General features: G+C 41.2%; 1 protein-coding gene across 1 annotated transcript in view; it reads left to right on the forward strand.

Annotated features, from left to right (window-relative positions):
• LOC120985567 (TRPM8 channel-associated factor homolog) overlaps positions 1-17,798 on the forward strand; it is a 37,761-nt gene extending 19,963 nt beyond the window's left edge. The window contains exons 5-7 of the mRNA XM_040413585.1: positions 4,104-4,343; positions 10,723-11,057; positions 17,323-17,798. Coding sequence (XP_040269519.1) covers positions 4,104-4,343; positions 10,723-11,057; positions 17,323-17,568 — 821 coding nt within the window. The 3' untranslated portion in view covers positions 17,569-17,798. The remainder of the gene's footprint in view (positions 1-4,103; positions 4,344-10,722; positions 11,058-17,322) is intronic.
• Positions 17,799-18,597: the final 799 nt, after the last annotated feature.

The following is an 18,597-nucleotide window of genomic DNA, read 5'->3' on the forward strand; positions in this document are numbered from 1 at the left end:
TTGCATCATGATAATAACATAGTTCTGCCACTTTACAAATCACTAGTCATCAGACCACACATGAAGTACTGTGTACAGTTCTGGGCTCCTGTGAACAAGGCAAACATAGCAGAGCTGGAGAGAGTTCAGAGGAGGGCAACTAAAGTAATAACTGGAATGGGTGGACTACAGTACCCTGAAATATTGTCAAAATTAGGGTTATTCACTTTAGAAAAATAGAGGGGAGATCTAATAACTATGTATAAATGTATCAGGGGTCAGTACAGAGATCTCTCCCATCATCTATTTTTCCCCCAGACTGTGACGAGGGGACATCCTCTGCATCTCTAGGAAAAAAGATTTGTACACAAACATAGAAGAGGATTCTTTACGGTAAGAGCAGTTTGACTATGGAACTCTCTGCCTGAGGAGGTGGTGATGGTGAGTTCACTAAAAGAGTTGAATAGGGTCCTGGATGTAATTCTGGAGTGTAATAATATTACAGGCTATAGCTACTAGAGATGGGTCGTTGATCCATGGAGTTTTCTGATCTGTTTTTTTTTTTGCCTTCCTCTGGATCAACTTCCAGGGTAACAGGCTGGACTGGATGGACAGATGTCTTTTTGACATATTTGATATGTTTATACATACATTAATTATTAAAGGGGTTGTCCGAATTCAGAGCTGAACATGGACATAAGCTCCCCATCAATCATTACCCATGTATGAGTGGCGCATTAGAGTATTTCTACCTCAGATGCTCCCCCATGCCTTGCGTTGCATCATGCAGTACAAGGGCTGTTTGTCTACTGCCAGTGACGTACCAGGCTTTTTTTCAGTATGCTAGGAGGAGTCTTCCACCTAGCAGTGATTCTGGCACTAATGGGTTATCTTTATTGCTGCTCTAGGTTATTTTACAGGGCAGCGCCCATTTGTGGCGGTCACGTCACTGGACTCACTGCTAGGCAGAAGACTCCGCCAAACATACCCATTTGAAGACCGCTACGTCACCAGTAGTAAAGAAAAAGCCCTTGTTCTGCATGATGCAGTGCAGGGTGAGGGGCAAGAAATGCTCTGATGCTCCACTCAGACATAGTAAATTAGTCAAGGAGAGCTTATGTCCAGGTTCAGTTCTGAACCCAGACAACCTTTTTAAATCTCTCCTCAGTTGTCTTTTTTTCTAAAGTGAATAACCCTAATTTTGACAATATTTCTGGGTACTGCAGTTCACTCATTCCAGTTATTACTTTAGTTGCCCTCCTCTGAACCCTCTCCAGCTCTGCCATGTCTGTCTTGTGCACAGAAGCCCAGAATTAAACACAATACTCCATATGCGGTCTGACTAGTGATCAGTAAAGTGGTAGAACTATGGGGGTCAGCAGTATTTGTCCAGCTGCCTCTCGGCATATTTGCCATGCTGCGGCCGGATCTACGCCACTCCCCATTATAGTGAATAGGGCCAGGCGGACCTCCGGCAACACACGGGTGTATACTGTAGTACGGATCCAGTAGGCTGTTCCCCTGCCGGAACGAGTAACACTAGTGTGAAAGAAGCCTAAGTTAAACTGCCCAGTCCTAGCCATCATCCAGCCATTTCAGTTATTCCCACTATTTCATAGTCCTATTCAGACATTACTAATTTCAGTTTTATTAGTGAGGCTTAGAGGTTAAGAGGTTTTTGTATATTTTTTACCTACATCTTTCCGTATGAACTATTCTAATCCCTCCCTCTATTCCACCTCCAGTTCCATTACCTCGCCTCAGGTCCCCATCTTCCCGATTTTCCCCTCCCATAATGTAATTACCCTCCCCCAGTCCCTAGTTTAGATGCTCCTCCAGCCTTCTAGTGATCTTCTTCCCCAAAACAGCTGCACCTTCCCCATTGAGGTGTTGCCTTCCTTCCTACACCAGTTCTTGAGCCACTTGTTAACCTTCCTAATTTCCCGCTGCCTTTCTGGTGTGGCTTGTGGTACCAGTAGCATTTCCGAAAATACCATCTTTGAGGTCCTTGCCCTGAGCTTGCGATCTACAGTTGTGTTCAAAATAATAGCAGTCAGACATCACTAACCTGATCAATCACTGTTTTTGGTACAAATGATATTTCTACATGGCAAATAATTTACTAGCAGGTGTAGTAGAGTAATAGAAACCCAACAGACCCAACAGGTCATGCTGCTAATTCTCTGTAATTCAATCACTTATTGAAAGGGGCATGTTCAAAATAATAGCAGTGTGGAGTTCAATGAGTGAGGTAATTTATTCTTTGAAAAACAGGTGGCAATTATTGCCCTTATTTAAGGAAGCTATGCAGCAAATGTTGGACATGCTGGCTACAGTGCATTTCTCCCTGAAATTCTGGGGAAAATGGGTCGTTCCAGACATTGTTCAGAAGAACAGTGTACCTTGATTTAAAAGTTGATTGGAGAGGGGAAAATATATAAAGAAGTGCAGAAAATGATAGGCTGCTCAGCTAAAATGATCGCAAATGCTTTAAAATAGCAACCAAAACTTGAAAGACGTGGAAGAAAGCAAAAAACTACCATTCGAATGGATAGAAGAATAGCCAAAATGGCAAGGACTCAGCTAACAATCAGCTCCAGGAAGATCAAAGAAGGTCTAAAGTTACCTGAGACTACTGTTACAATTAGAAGACGCATATGTGAAGCCAAGCTATCTGCAAGAAGCTCCCGCAAAGTCCCACTCTTGAAAAAAAGACATGTGCTGAAGAGGTTACAATTTGCCAAAAAGCACATTGACTGGCCTCAAGAGACATTTTGTGGACTGATGAAAGTAAGATTGTTCTTTTTGGGTCTAGTGGCCGGAGACAGTTTGTCAGATGACCCCCAAACACTGAATTCAAGCCACTGAACACTGTGAAGACAGTAACACATGGTGGGGCAAGCATCATGATATAGGGATATTTCTCATACTAAGGTGTTGGGCCTATTTATCGCATACCGGGGATCATGGATCAGTTTGAATACATCAGAATACTTGAAGAGGTCATGCTGCCTTATGCTGAAGAGGAAATTCTCTTGAAATGGGCGTTCCAACAAGACAACGACCCCAAACACACCAGTAAATGTGCAACATCTTGGTTCCAGACCAACAAGATTGACGTTATGGAGTGGCCTGCCCAATCCCCGGATCTTAATCCAATAGAAAACTTGTGGGGTGACATCAAAAATGCAGTTTCTGAGGCAAAACCAAGAAATAGAGAAGAACTGTGGAATGTAGTTCAATCATCCTGGGCTGGAATACCTGTTCACAGGTGCCAGAAGTTGGTTGACTCCATGCAACACAGATGTACAGCAGTTCTCAGAAACAGTGGTTGTACAACTAAATATTAGTTAAGTGATTCAAATGAAAACAAAATCTTCAAACATTTTTCAGTTTATATAGTGAATGTTTGAGTTTGTAAAGAAGAATACAAACACTGCTATTTTTTTGAACAGTCTAATAGTCACTTTTCTTAAATTTTTTTAGAGGAACAACACAAATTAGATTTATTTTTCTTCATGTTTCGATTAGAATAGAATGTGTAGTGTTCCCAATGCATTTGTGTGTATGGAAATAAAAGCTATTAGAAGGATTTTGAGCTTTATTCACTTTTTTAAACACACTGCTATTATTTTGAACACAACTGTAAATCCCTAAAATCATTTCTAAAGACCCTCCACCTACCTCTAACTTTGTCATTGGTTCCAATTTGGACCAATTTGGACCATGGGTCTTTGCCTGCCTCTCCCAGAATCTATCATCCCGATCTGTGATATGTCGAACTTGAGCACCAGGAAGACAACACACCGTTCGATGATCCCAGTCTTTGTGACAGATTGCCGTATCTGTACCCCTAATGATCAATTAAGTCTGCAAATGTATTGTTCATACAATATAAATTAAATATGTTGCATATATTACCGTAAATATGTAGTTTAGTACTGTATGCTCTTTTAGCAACAGGAAAAATTCCAGACCCAAGACTGTTCTACATTTTTTTTTGTCTGGTGCAATGCCATACATGCAATATATAAATTAGTTTTTCCTAATATTCTTATATCATTATATCATGTAATAGCTGGTTTCATATACTGTGTAGTCACCTAAATGTGTCTTGTCACCAGGACAAACTAAGGTTTCTTCGTGGTTGGATACATTACGCACCTCAACATCTCCTTGGGCTGAGCTTATTACAGAGAATATTATCCTGACTGTCCCTACTGATGCAGTCCGCTCACTAGAGGATCCTGAATCGCTTATGTCTTTATGGGATAACATCATGTCAACAGTAGCTGATCTGGCATCTGTCCCAAAGAAACTGCCTCGTCCAGAAAGAATTGTGGCCGATGTTCAGATCTCAGCAGGTAAGGTGGACTATTCATCACATCCAGGTCCAGGTCATGAGGTATAAGACATTTGAACACCTTCTGCACCTTACCAAGTAAAAATTATTAGCAAGATATAAACGGCACTAACCCTAAGTTATTGTGTATATGTTAAAAGGGTTCTTCAGGATTTTAAGAAACTTAGGAAATTGTATGAAATAAAGTAATTACCTATAATGACTATTAAATTCCTTGTTGCTCCAGCATCGCCGCTCTGGTGTTCCTTGACGTTCTTCGGGGGTGCCGTCAGATAAATCATTTATGCGGCCTCTGCATTCAATCAATGTAACAGTCATGCGAATGATGTACATTATATCATCACTGCAGGACTGATAGGGAACACTAGAGTAGCAGAGTATACGCTTTTTCTTTATTTTAATGCATTTACTGCTTCACCTCAAGCAAAAACCCCAGACAACCAGTCTTTAACATGCACATAATGACATGCAGATTGTACAAGACTGCAATATTTTTTTCTATTAGATACCTGCATGATACCTGAGCAGACGCATGAGTCCAGAGCTGCTGCTAATACTGAGCCAAATCCTCCTTTTATCACTGCTCCACAGTTTCCAAACTTCATCCACCAATACTGTTCCACTACCTGCCTAGTATCTATGAGCATCACATTTGTGTAGATCCGTGCACTCACAGTTGCGTTTCATGTCAGTACCGAAACAGTCACACTGTGGCCTACAACACTTACTGAAGGTGGCAGCTAAACCAGCATCATGGTTACTGGACTCTATCACTCTACCGAGTCTTTGTACATCTACACCTAGAGACTCAGCTGTACCAGACACCCACAAATAGTTGAGGCCTCTGGTAGATGTCCAAGGGCCGCTGGATCCTCATGTGTTCAGGGTGATGTGCAGTGTTAGTTTTTGGCCATGCATAGCATTTTACATTAAGGCCAAAAAGTTAAACTTTGGTCTCATCTGAGCAGAGCATCTTCTTCTACATGTTTGATGTGTCCCCAACATGGCTTTTGGCAAACTGCAAATGGGACTTCTTATGGCTTGCTTTCAAAAATGGCTTTCCTCTTGCCACTCTTCCATAAAGGCCAGATTTGTGGAGTACATGTCTAATAGTTGTCCTGTAAACAGATTCTCCCACCTAAGTTGTGGATCTCTGCAGCTACTCCAGAGAGACCATGGACTTCTTGGGTGCTTCTCTAATTAGTGCTCTCCTTGCCTCGGCTGTCAGTTTAGGTGGACGGCATGTCTTGGTAGGTTTGCAGTTGTACCTTACTCCTTCCATTTTCAGATGATGGATTGAACAGTGCTCCATGAGATGTTAAGAGCTTTGGATATTATTTTGAAAACCTAACCCTGCTTTACAAATCTCCACAATATTATCCCTGACCTGTCTGGTGTGTTCCTTGGTTTTAATAATGCCGTTTGATCACTAATGTTTTCTAACAAACCTCTGAGGCCTTCACAGATAGCTGTAGTTATAAAGAGAATAAATTACCCACAGGTGGACTCTATTTACTAATTAGTTGACTTCTAAAGGCAATTAGTCACACTGGGTTTTATTTAGGGGAGTACAGTGGGATGAATAAAACTGCACACCACACTTTTGAGATTTTTATTTATAAAATCTTTTGAAAACCATGTATAATTTTTTCACTTCACGCATACTTGCTACTTTGTGTTGGTCTATCACATAAAAATCCCAATAAAATAAATTTACGTTTGTGGGTGTAACGAGAAGAAATGTGGAAAAGTTCAAGTATGAGTACTTTTTCAAGGCACTGTATACTATGTGTCTCTGACGCTACTCTGTGGCAGTTAACACACATCACTTGAGACATGTAATGGGTACTTTGCTCTACAGCTTTGACCACGAATATCTGCATAGCTGCATTCGATCCATCTATATGGTTAAAATCAGTAGACAAATGAGCACTATCTCGGTTTTAGATGGAAAAGGCACTTCTACCTGGGGAGATATTAATAAATATTTGTGTCCACAATCCTGCTCTGAATCAATAATACCTTTGTCGCCAAAAAATACTTCCCAGCATCTTAATACACAAATACTAGTAATACTGCAGACTAGATGAGCTTTTTCTCTCAAGCATTGAGCAAGACTCTTCACCCGGTATTAGACAAACTTTCTGATATCAAGCAAGATGTTCTGCAAGATTGTTCTGCACATTGTCACATTCTCAAAATCAGCCTCTAACAATCTCACCAAATGTCAACTCCATTTAAACAGATTTTATGATTATATTGAGGATTATGATAATTGCGGTCGCAGAAACAAGTTACGCTTCAGATGCGTTCTAGAATCAGTTGCATCAGAGGCCTCATCTAAAGAAATATGCAAATAACTACTGGGCTCTACCTTTACCACAGACAGAGCTCTGCACACAGAGCTCTACTGACAACTCCTAAACCCAGTGAACCACCCAGAGACATTATGTGTCGCTCCCAAAATTTTCAACAAAAAGAACAGATCCTGGCCAAAGAGCGAGAGAGAGATGGAAGAGATTACAGATGAAGGAGCTGTTATTACAGTCTTCCAAGATGTAGCACCCATGACCCATGGAACTGTAAATAGAGAATCCTTAAAGGGAATCTGTCAGCAGTTTTATGCTGCTTGGTACTAACAGCTCCAGTACATGCTGAGTCGTGATATTCATGAGCTTCTGCCTTTCTCCGCATTTTGCTAAGGGGATCTGTCACTAGTTATGTTGCCCTTAGGGCACCAAAAAAAAATAATTTGTGACAGATTTCTTTAAACCAATCACAGATCTACTAAAGAAAAAAAATAATCTCTTTCCGATGGCTGTTCCCCTTGGCATATTTATATCTCTAAAATTGGTTATCCAATCTCCTTGTGATTTGGAGGCAATGTTTGGATAGTCTCGGTTTTGGATATCCTGGACTGGTCGAGTGCTACAGTATCACACCTCAGACACCTTGGGAACAAGCTGGCTCTCCCTTTTTTTTTGAAAATCCAAGAAAAAAAATCCAAGAAAAAACTAGAAGAATGACTCCAAGGAGTTTTGTAGCAGACATTGAATAACATTCTGATACTTGGATTATATTTTTTTCAGTCAAACTTTCTTCATTTGATCTCTAAAGTAACTATTGAATCTATGACCCAGTCAGATTGCTCCCCAGTTTTTCTTATTTTCCATACTCATGTCCAACACCCTAAATATTGACACTGGAGACTAAACAAAACATTACTGAATAAAAAATAAATTAGTGACAGGACACAGAAATAATTACAAGAGTTTTTTTTTTTAAGTGAACACTGTCAGGATCTTGCCTGATTCCCCAGTTCGCAGTACCTGATCAGACCGGGATCAGGCACCCGCGGTAAATCGGGACAAGTACTGACACTATACACACTATCGAATTTGATGACTCTGCTTCCTACAATCTACCAGATTGCACGGGAGATCAAATTGTTGCCAGTTCCTTCTAACAACTAATAAACTTCTAAGATTCGCATTTTAAAGCAAACAGGTAGCTGAAAATTAGGAACTCTAATTGCCTTAAAAAATATTGCCCGTGCTAGGTTAAATAATTGGTTTTAATAAAAATTGAAAGATGTAAAAAAGAGAAGCATACAAATATACACAGAACAGTTTTTAAAATAAAAAGAATGAAAGAAAACCGATGCCTACTTTACTCACACAGAGACTTGCAGCTATCAGGTCCGGAGGCAAGACAGAAAGACACGGATCCTCATTCAATCAGATTGGCCTCAAAATGGGGAGCTCAGTACAATCTGCTCTGTCCAATTTATAAGAATTGGTCCAGGCAGTCTGTAAATCCACCTTTAGGGCGTGACATATGGGTTGGCTTTGACTTTTATGACCGGTCAGTCACGCTGAAATCTGGTCTAAAATTGATTTCTGCACATAACTCTACACAGGAGAATGCCTGCCCGATAATTGTGGGCTTATTTTTCAGCTCTCAGTATTGGGGTCACAGGGGTACCAAACACGGGGTGTCCACGTGACCCCAATCAGAAGAACTGATTTTCTGAGCCAGGATTTAACATAAGTGGGTGTTTTTTGGTATGTGTGGCACCGTCACCTCCTGACCGTTAAAATGGCATACCTCAATAATCTCTATTGAGCTGTATTTATGACCGGAGTACGATTTTTGGATATTCCCGATGACAGCAAGGCAAGGAGAGCAGCTTGCCCCCACCGTCCGGAAGCGTGCCCCTATCATAAAGTAATAAACCCCTTTGAAGCTGTCCACTACACAGGCATGCTTATATAAAGTGTCGTGGAGGCCAGTGATCGTTGTCACCTCTGGGTCAGGGACTAAGAAGTTTATGGCGTGGTCTGGTTTAGGATGTTGGGGAAGATGGAGAGGGAGAGAAGGGACAGTTATTTGTTTGAATAAGGGGGAGCTCCGAGTCAGAGAAGGGACAGTTATCTGTTTCAATAAGGGGGAGCTCCGAGTCCCCAGAACACAGGCCAAGCACTCATACTCAGTATGCCACAAACACAACCCCAGAGACCTCTTCACATACAGTAGATTGTGGGAATCCCACAAATTCCTGATTAGGGGTGAACTGATCACCATAGCCTCATATCTCAAAAAGCACTTTAAGCTCCCAGTCTGCCCCTGGCCAAGTGTTTCTAAAATCTATGAAACACTTGTTGGGTCAAAGGATTCATTTCACCCCTCAATCATCTCCTTGAGTGGTGTAGTTTCCAAAAGGGGGTCACTTTTTTGGGGTTTCCTTTCTAGGGTTACCTCAGGGTCTCTTCAAATGTGACATGAAACCTAAAACCATTCCAGCAAAAGCTGCCCTCCAAAAACAATACTGTGCTCCTTTCCTTGTGAGCCCTGCTGTGTGAAGAGATTTTCAACTACATGGGGTGTTTCTGTAAGACACTGAATTAGGATACTAAATATTGAGGTTGGTTTTACTGTCAACCCTTGCTGGGTTACAGGAAATTGGATTAAAATGGAAAATCTGCACAAAACAATTTAATTCTTAAATTTCACCTCCATTTTGCTTTAATTCCTATGGAACAGCGAAAGGGTTAACAAAGTTTGTAAAATCAGTTTTTAATAAAATGAGAGTTGTAGTTTCTAAAATCACTTCATTTTTGGGTGGTTTCTATTATGTAAGCCCTTAAAGTCCCTTCAGAACTGACTTGGTCCTTACAAAAATGGTTTTGAAAAATTTCTTGAAAATGTCAAAAATTGCTTCCAATATTCTAAGCCTTCTAATATCCTAAAAAAATAAAATGACATTTACAAAATGATGCCAGCAAAAAGTAGACACATGAGAAATGTTAATTCTTAACTATTTTGCAGGGATTCACTATTTGTCTTAAAAACTGAGAAATTCAAATTTAGAAAATTGCAAATTTTCCCAAATTTTCTGTAAATTTGTATTTTTTTTTAAACATAAAGGTAAAACATAACTCAAATCCACCACTAACATGAATACGATGTGTCATGAGAAAAAAAATCTTAGAATCACTTAGATATGTCAAAGCGTTCCAAAGTTATTACCTCATAAAGTGGCACATGTCAGACTTGAAAAATGGGGCTTCGCCAGTTGGTCCAAACTGGATTTTGCTGGAAAGGGTTACAATTTAAAGGGAAGCCTGCCATGAAAATGCAGAGCAATCTGCAGGCATTATGTTATAGAACAAGAGGAACTGAGCAAATGAATATAGAGTTTTGAGGGAAAAAGATTCAGAATAACTTCGAAATGTATTTATATAAATCTCTGCTCTTTCTATGCTTAGTACATAAGAGAAGAAACAAGGTCTGCACGCTACTTTTCACATGGTAAGTGTAAGTTTATTAGGATGTTTATGATAACGCATTTCGGAGCCAGACAGGCACCTTCTTCAAATCACATCTGCCTCTTTCTATGCTTAGGAGTCATGTGGGTGGTCCTACTCAGTGATTGACAGCCTTCCCTGTATGACCGTGCATAGAGACCACCCACATGACTTCTAAGCATAGAAAGAGCTGAGGTTTCAAAGAATAAAGTACAATTTCTGGTTCTGGTACTTCAGTACAAATACTGAATCTTTTCCCACAAAACTAAATCTGCTCAGCTCCTCTTGCTCTATAACATGCTGCCTACAGATACTGTAGGTCTGTGCATACAAAGTGACAGGCTCCCTTTAATGAAGTGGTATTGTTTTCCATCAGGCACATTAAGGTTATAACATTTCCACGACAGTGAACTATTTACAACGTAGAAGGGAACTTCAGAAGACTTTCAGGTGTAGTGTTTACTCAAACGAGAAAGTGACATTACTTGAGGATGGAGATTCTTCCTTTTATGATCCTTTTATCAACTCAACCTTGCATCCTTTAAATTGCTTAACCTTTTTCTGTTGCTGTAGGTTTTATGCATTCTGGATACCCAATAATGTGCCATGTGCCAACAGCACCTTCTTTAGTAAGTGTTACATCATTGAAGAAAGGCATGTGGGGGGCTGCACATGAGCTTGGCCACAACCAGCAGAGAGGTGTTTGGGAATTCCCTCCTCACACCACAGAAGCCACCTGTAACCTGTGGTCAGTATATGTGCATGAAACCGTACTGGGGATCCCAAGGGATAACGCTCATCCTAGTCTCAAGCCAGGAGACAGAGAAAAAAGAATCAAGCAGTATCTGAAGAATGGAGCCAACCTTGATGAGTGGAACGTGTGGACAGCGCTTGAGACTTATCTTCAGGTACTATACACTATTAATGCACAACTTCTTTTCAGATGTCCTCATGGGTATGTGTAGCCTACCCTACCACTATATATTTATTTCCTGTTGCTGTTTTTTTTTATTGTTTCTTATATAGCTTATATAGCTCCTCTGTACTCCGCTGTGATGTACAGAAATTATCACATAAAATAAATCCTTGTCCCCAACAGGGCTTACAATCTAATTTCTAATTCAGCATGACAGTTCTACAAGGCAACATTGCTAAACAGCCACTGTGATGCTCAACCATGTTAGATTCATTCTGTCCACACTGATATATCTAAAAAGCCAATCTAACTTTTCACACCTTGAAGGGACACTTGAAGGCACTTTAAGTTACATATATATATATATATATATATATATATATGATTACTACTAGAATGCGTTTTGACAAATGTTGTATTAGGGGTTAGGGGACAGTGATAACAATGGCAACAATCCCTGCAGAATGCCTAGGAACTCTCATGCCTCTATCGCTAAACTCCCTTGCAGGGCCGGCTATTTGGGTGTGTGACCTGTACGACCACACAGGAAGCACACGCAACCAAGATGAAGGGGTCCAGCTGGCTGCAGCCCCTGCATGTGCCATGCATGTGGGGGGGGGGGGGGGGGCGTTGCTAGTCGAAGTGATGTCCCACTCCAGTGGTGCTCGAAAACACAACAGCCGATCAGAGTGAGCACCCTCAGTAGTAATAGCGGCAATCCACTCCACCCCAGCGACAGCCGTTTCGCGCTAGTGCGCATCCTCAGGCCAATGATATAATCAAGCAGTTACGTTGCTCTTTTTATGCTGGTTACCAGAATCGTCATAGCAACAAGTGACGCGTCTGATGTCTGGCTTGTAACACCCCATGCATCAAACATGAACATACTTATTAAAAGACAATACAATATTCCCTCCAAAAATGCACTCAGATCATTTTTAGCATTGAGGTCCAAAGGACCCATTGCTACCGAGCGTATAATCCAACTGGCTCCCTTACATAACAACGTACGATGTCTATCTCACCCTTGCGGAGGATATAATACCAGCTCTATCCCTGAAAAATTCAGGACATTGGGGTTACTCCCATGTATAATCCTTATATGTTCTATTAAATGGGGACCCCTCTTACCTGAACAAATCAAGTTTACATCCTCCCTAAACCTTTCAAGTAGACTCCTAATTATCGTACCCTATATAAAATCGGCCCCATGGGCACATTATTAGGTACACCGAGTATTTACTCTTACATGTGATTAGAGTGTTCACTTTATGATGTACCCATCCAAAGTTCAGGTACTTAAATTGCGGGTTATTTTTGCAAAGGGAACAACTTCCGCATCTGCGGTTCCCTACAGGCATAAGATCTCTTAACCAAGTGTTGGGCTTTTCCTTCACAAAGCGACTCCTCACTACTTTATCCTTAAGAGCATGACTTCTTCCAAGGGTCCATTCACACGTCCGCAAGTGTTTTGCGGTCCGCACTATAATAGAAATGCCTTTTCTTGTCCGTGACCGCGGACAAGAATAGGACATGTTCTATTTTTTTGTGGGGCCACGGAACGGAAGTGCGGATGCGGACAGCACACTGTGTGCTGTCTGCATCTTTTCCGGCCCCATTGAAAATGAATGGGTCCGCACCCGTTACGCAAAATTGCGGAACGGATGCAGACCCATATTGCGGGCGTGTAAAGGTAATAAGTGCCTTCTTATCAGTTAAATCACTAAGGCTATCATCCTTCATTAACATGTCCCAGTTATAAAATATAGCTTTACGAATGGCCTCCGCCATTGGGCTATACTTAAACGAGAAAGCAAAATGTCTCTGTCTTCTCCCCTTTTTACCTGAAGTGACTCTTCTAAATAGAAGGTCACTCTGAGTAAATCGGGAAGCCTTGGTCATAGCCTCATCCAATCTCTCCATCGGGTATCCCCCGGAGAGTAGACAATTCCTGAAATCCAAGGCTTAGGACCTATAATCGTCCTCTGTACCATTGATTCTCCTCAGTCTAACAAATTGCACATATGGGACTGACTTCTTTACAACTGAGGATGAAAGCTGTTGTAGTGCAGTAGAGAATTGGTCACTGTGGGCTTTCTATAGCCCTTAGTAACCAATCCATCACCCTCCACCACAACCGCAACATATCAAAACTCCAAACTAGTCTCAAAAATTACAGGTTCCCGTTCGTCTTGTTGTCTGATCCATGTACTGTGTTTGGTTGGGTTCCAGTCCTGTTGTCCGTGGTTCTCTGCAGGTAGCGGCCAAGTGTACCGGGACCTTCCTGGAGGTGAAACCAGTGAGCCCTCAGCCCAGTTCATCCCCACCAACAGAGGCTCTGTGAAGAACGGGGCTCACTGGTTCTCTGCCCTCTCGGTTTTGCCTCTGGTCTGCCTTTACACTTGGTTCTGTGGTAGTTCTACCACTATTGCTTAACCTGCTGCACTGTCATGTTCCTTTATTACATGTGTAATAAAGTACTCTGTTGGTCCCTGGTCTGTTTCTGTCTATGTCCAGTTTGCAAGACATTCCGGAGGTCTGCCTTTGGGCCTCCGGCACGTGACAACCTCATTAAGATGCGTCACTAAACCCTGAAATTGCAATTAAGTACCTGACCAGACAATGAATATATCATCAATGTACTGTAAAAACTATTGAATATGACTCAAAAAAGGGTTATTCAAAGAGTATACATATTTGTCCTCAAATCTAGTAAGATAGATGTTAGCAAATGTACAACGCCCTGATGTCCCCATGGCTGTACCATGTTTCTGTCTATACCACTGGTTTCTAAATCTAAAGGTATTATTAAATCAGAATCAATTCCAAGGCTTCCTTCACAAAACCATTGTACTTTTTACTCTTATTAGTTCCCTCTAACACTTACAACACTGACCTAATTCCTATTTCATGCGGTATTCGAGTATACAAACTCTCCACATCCAGGGATCCAGGGACATCAAACGATATCCCTCCTGCCACCGAAAAGACTTTAATGCCAGGGGGAAATCGTTTGTTCCCCTCAGGTATGATGGTATGCGGTCTAGGAGTGCCCTCAATAGCCAATCAATTTATTTTGATAACTGTTCAGTCACTGAGCCGATCCCGGCCACAACAGGTCGGACTGGAGGTCGTTCCAGCGACTTATGTATTTTCGGTAGAAAATACCAAGATGGCTTGGATGGATAAAGCGGTAAGAGTCTCTCCGCTACTTTCCTGGACAAAACATTACATTCCACATATTTAGGAAGAAAACTCCTCAAATGGGTCTGAATTCTAATGGTGGGGTCCACTGACAGTGTCTCATATGTGTCCACATCTCCCAATTGCCTTAATGCCTCTGCAACGTAATACTCCCTCATCATCAACACCACATTGCCCCTCTTGTCTGCTGGTTTCACCACAATGTCCTTACAGGACAGTAACCATTTCAAAGTTTTCCTTTCACCCAAACTACCCTGGATACACTAATGCTCTTACGTCTTTCAAAACCTGATGGTAAAACACATCAACGCTACTCCCAGCAGTCATGGGGGGACAAAATGTGGATCTAATACCACCAGTAAATTCACGAATAGGTACATTTTCAACCTCATTCCCATCACTATTTTGATCTGCCAAGAATTCAACACATGACACTTCTGTCTCATCAAATTTGGCAGAGGTACTAAAACTCAAAGGACCAATTGTGATGGGTATTTCACCATCTCTCCACGCTCGCTCTTCTTGGGTTACATTTGTAAACATGTTATGCAAATTAAATTTACGCACAGCCTTAAATTGATCAACCTAAACAATTAACAGGTTGAATTGCTCAACTAGACTGTAACTAAGTCCCTTACTAAGACACAGTCCGGTGTCAACTCGAACCCGGTCAAATTAACCACAATACTATTCCTCAACCCGATTTGGGATGGTTGTGCTATCGTCTTCATGAGACCTGTTTCCGTTTGCGACCATATTTTCTGTTCATTTGTCCTCTTCCTATGGCCCCTTCTGTTATTCCGCCTAAAGGGGTCATACGCTCGCCCACATCTGATCTCTTAGCTGGACGATTGTTGGAATCATCAGAGGCACTTAAATCTGTGGTCCAATAGTCATTTTTGCATGAGTATCGCTTCCTCTGTTGTTTCCTTGAACTCCATTCAAATACTTTGCCCAAATCATAATCCTGCTTGTCCCTCGGCTTGGGTTAATACCAACTTCCTATCCAGTTTTTATCAAAGGCCTGGAGCTGGTTCTCTGTTAGTCTAATTTGCAACTCTGCTTTGACTTTTGTTAGCTCCACCTTGATACTAGCATACTCAATCTCTTTCCTATTCAAAACCAACTCCAGGATCTGTGGTGAGAACTCAGAGTGTAAATGTTGCCACTTAGCTACAAAATCATTATCATCCTGATATTGTGACATTTCTTTATAAGCACGTAAGTCCTCTTGGGACCGATTACTGTCTTTATACAATCTCAAGTTGTTCACTGTCCAAAAATAACATACTTCTTTGTCAGCCAGTTGTGAGATGTTCAGTTCTAAATCTCTAGTGGTCAACGTCTGCAACATATATTTCTGATTGCACTGTGTGAAAAAAGTGTCCGCCCCTTCCTTGCCTTCTATAAGGTCCATTCCAGTACTCTCTGGCACCAAATCCATCTCTGATTCCATTCTAATATAGACAATCTTTATTGGAGTCAGCTTAGCGTGCTCTACCCCAAACAAAAAGTCCAGAAAAGTCATAAGACATAACATAAATAACTATATGGAGAAGAAAAGGGTGGCACTGTTAGCTATCTTTCCTGTCTCCAATCAGATTGGATAATGAGCCCCGGTACCGGGCACTTTGTCACTACTGGAGATGCTCAGCCTTAAAAAGGTAACTTACGGCCCATAAAAAAGATATCAAGGCAGCACTCACCGTTGTAGTCAAAGCATCTTCTTTTTATTCCGTCAGAAGAATAAGAGGCAAATTACAAGGCATAGGCGGGCAACCTAGATGCCACACAGGCAAAAAAAATTACCCCTAGTTTAAGTACCTGAACTGTGGAGGGGTACATCATAAAGTGAACACCCTAATCACATTTAGGTGTAAATACTTGGTGTACTTAATAATGTGCCCACCTACGTGGCCGATTTTTTTATAGGTAAGATAATTAGGAGTCCATCTGAAAGGTTTACGGAGCATATAAACTCGATTAGTTCAGGTAAGGGGTGTCCCTGTTTAATAGAACATATAAGGACGGTACATGGGGGTAACCCCAATGTCCTGAATTTTTCAGGGATAGAGCTGGTATTATATCCTCCGCAAGGGCGAGATAGACATCGTACGTTGTTATGTAAGGAAGCCAGTTGGATTATACGTTCGGGAGCAATGGGTCCTTTGGGCCTCAATGCTAAAAATGATCTGAGTGCATTTTTGGAGGGAATATTGTATTGTTATTTAATAAGTATGTTTATGTTTGAAGCATGGGATGTTACAGGCTCGACATCAGATGCGTCACTTGTTGCTATGACGATTCTGGTAACCGGCATAAAGAGCGACGTAACTACGTGATTACGTTGATGACCTGAGGAAGTGCACTAGCGTGAAGCAGCCATCGCTGTTTGTTTTTTGCCTGTGTGGCATCTAGGTTGCCCTCCTATACCTTGTGCCATCCAGTTTATCCTGTGTCTCCCACGATCTATTCTCCAAGTAAGCCTTCTGGATTTCAGAAACTTACATTCAAGTCTCAGTTGTGAGTATACCTGTGGGTTTCCTACATTTTTGGTGTGTTTTCTGTATCGTTTCTTGAGCTTGCACCAGAGTCCCTGACCCCAGTGGGCTAGCTGCCAACTACATCAGAACTATCCCAGGAGGTAAGAGTCTAGTTGCTTCCCTACATCCAAGGCCAGATTCCTGTACAGGGGTTAAAGGGTGAATACCAAGGGAGTGCTAGAGTAATGCCCTTAAGGTTTAGTCCAAAGCCAAACTGGTTAGTTGGCACAGTGAGTCCACACTCACTGATCCGTAACAATTCCCCAGTCAATATGATTTTTTTTTCTTGAACTGGAGGGTCGCTTTAAGCATTGCACTATTCATTTTAGTACTATTTATCAGTAGTCCAATGGTAAATGCCCAACAAATATATTGTAGCCCTCTGAATACTTTTACATTTATGCACTTCACATAGTAATGCTGATGATATATCCATATTCATCCTTGCCTAGAAAGAATGATATAAAACTGTACTCCTAAATGTACTTTGTCTTTTCTTTATTGTTTCAGCTACAAGAGGGCTTTGGCTGGGGTCCCTTCAAGCAAGTTTTCTCAGAGTATCAGACCATGTCCAATGTCAGTAATGTCAAGAATGTTAAGATGAATCTTTGGGCAGAGAAGTTTTCCCAAGCAGTCAATAAGAACCTGGCTCCATTCTTCAAAGCCTGGGGATGGCCCATTGATGATGCTACCACCGAAAAATTATCCGTATTAAGTGAATGGGAAGAGAATCCAATGAATAAATATGTCAGCTAAATTTCATAAAAGAAATATATAAAATGATCCTTCTATATTAATATGCTTTCGGTGGCTTAAGAGGAATGCATTATAGGCTCAAAAGTGTTAAAGGAAAATATAAAAATCACATCATAATAATATTCTGCAACAGAGCCTGTTAGATTATCATCTGAATATGGAAAACGAATAGAATATAATCATGTGCAATGCATGCATTGTTCAATAAATAATTCAGATTCCTGATCCAACTTTTTTTTAGTTTTTTTTTATAACTAAACTCATGATGCAAAAATAATTAAAAAAAATGTGAAGGATGTTTCTGGCTTGCAGTAGCTTGGGGCAGTTAAGATTATATTATAGTCAATGGAGATAATAATCAGTTGTGATTTGTCATTTTTCAGCAATGGCTGTTTATTATTTACTTTTATTTATTTACTTTGTTGTAAATATTGTACATATTTACAACAAAAATACTTATAGTGCATAGTGCACAGAGAGCAACCATTTTTCATTTTGGACATGGGTATGTGGACATCCCTGAGCATAGTCCTCCAAATGGAGCACCCATCTATTAGTAATAGTAGAGATATGCTTTAAAAAGAGGAGTGATTGGTGCAACCAGGTAATACCAGGTCACCTATTGACTTCACGATGTAAAACCTCCCAGCGCTGAGTCTGACTGCTGATCTCTGGAGCAGTTGGAAAACCACAATCAGCTCACTATTGGGAATGCTGAAGCCTGCCTTAGATGAGAGATTGATTGGCTGTATTGCAGGCGATTAGTTGTCCATGGGATGATTTCTATGAACGATCCTGCCAGCAACATTGCAAGCTAACCTGGCTGGTCAAGGAGTCAGATTTTCCTGGTCCTTCAGCACAGTGGCGAATGGTTGCCAAATTTAGTCTATCATGCCATACACAGGCTCGGACTGGCCCACAGGGATACTGGGTAATCCCCAGGTGGGCCCCTGAGCAAGGTGGGCCCCTAGTCTCCCACCCCCTGCACAAGTGGCACATAACACATTAGACTTACTGCACTACATACAT

The sequence above is a fragment of the Bufo bufo genome, chromosome 1 (assembly GCF_905171765.1).
Source record: "Bufo bufo chromosome 1, aBufBuf1.1, whole genome shotgun sequence".
In the NCBI taxonomy this organism is placed as follows: Eukaryota; Metazoa; Chordata; class Amphibia; order Anura; family Bufonidae; genus Bufo; species Bufo bufo.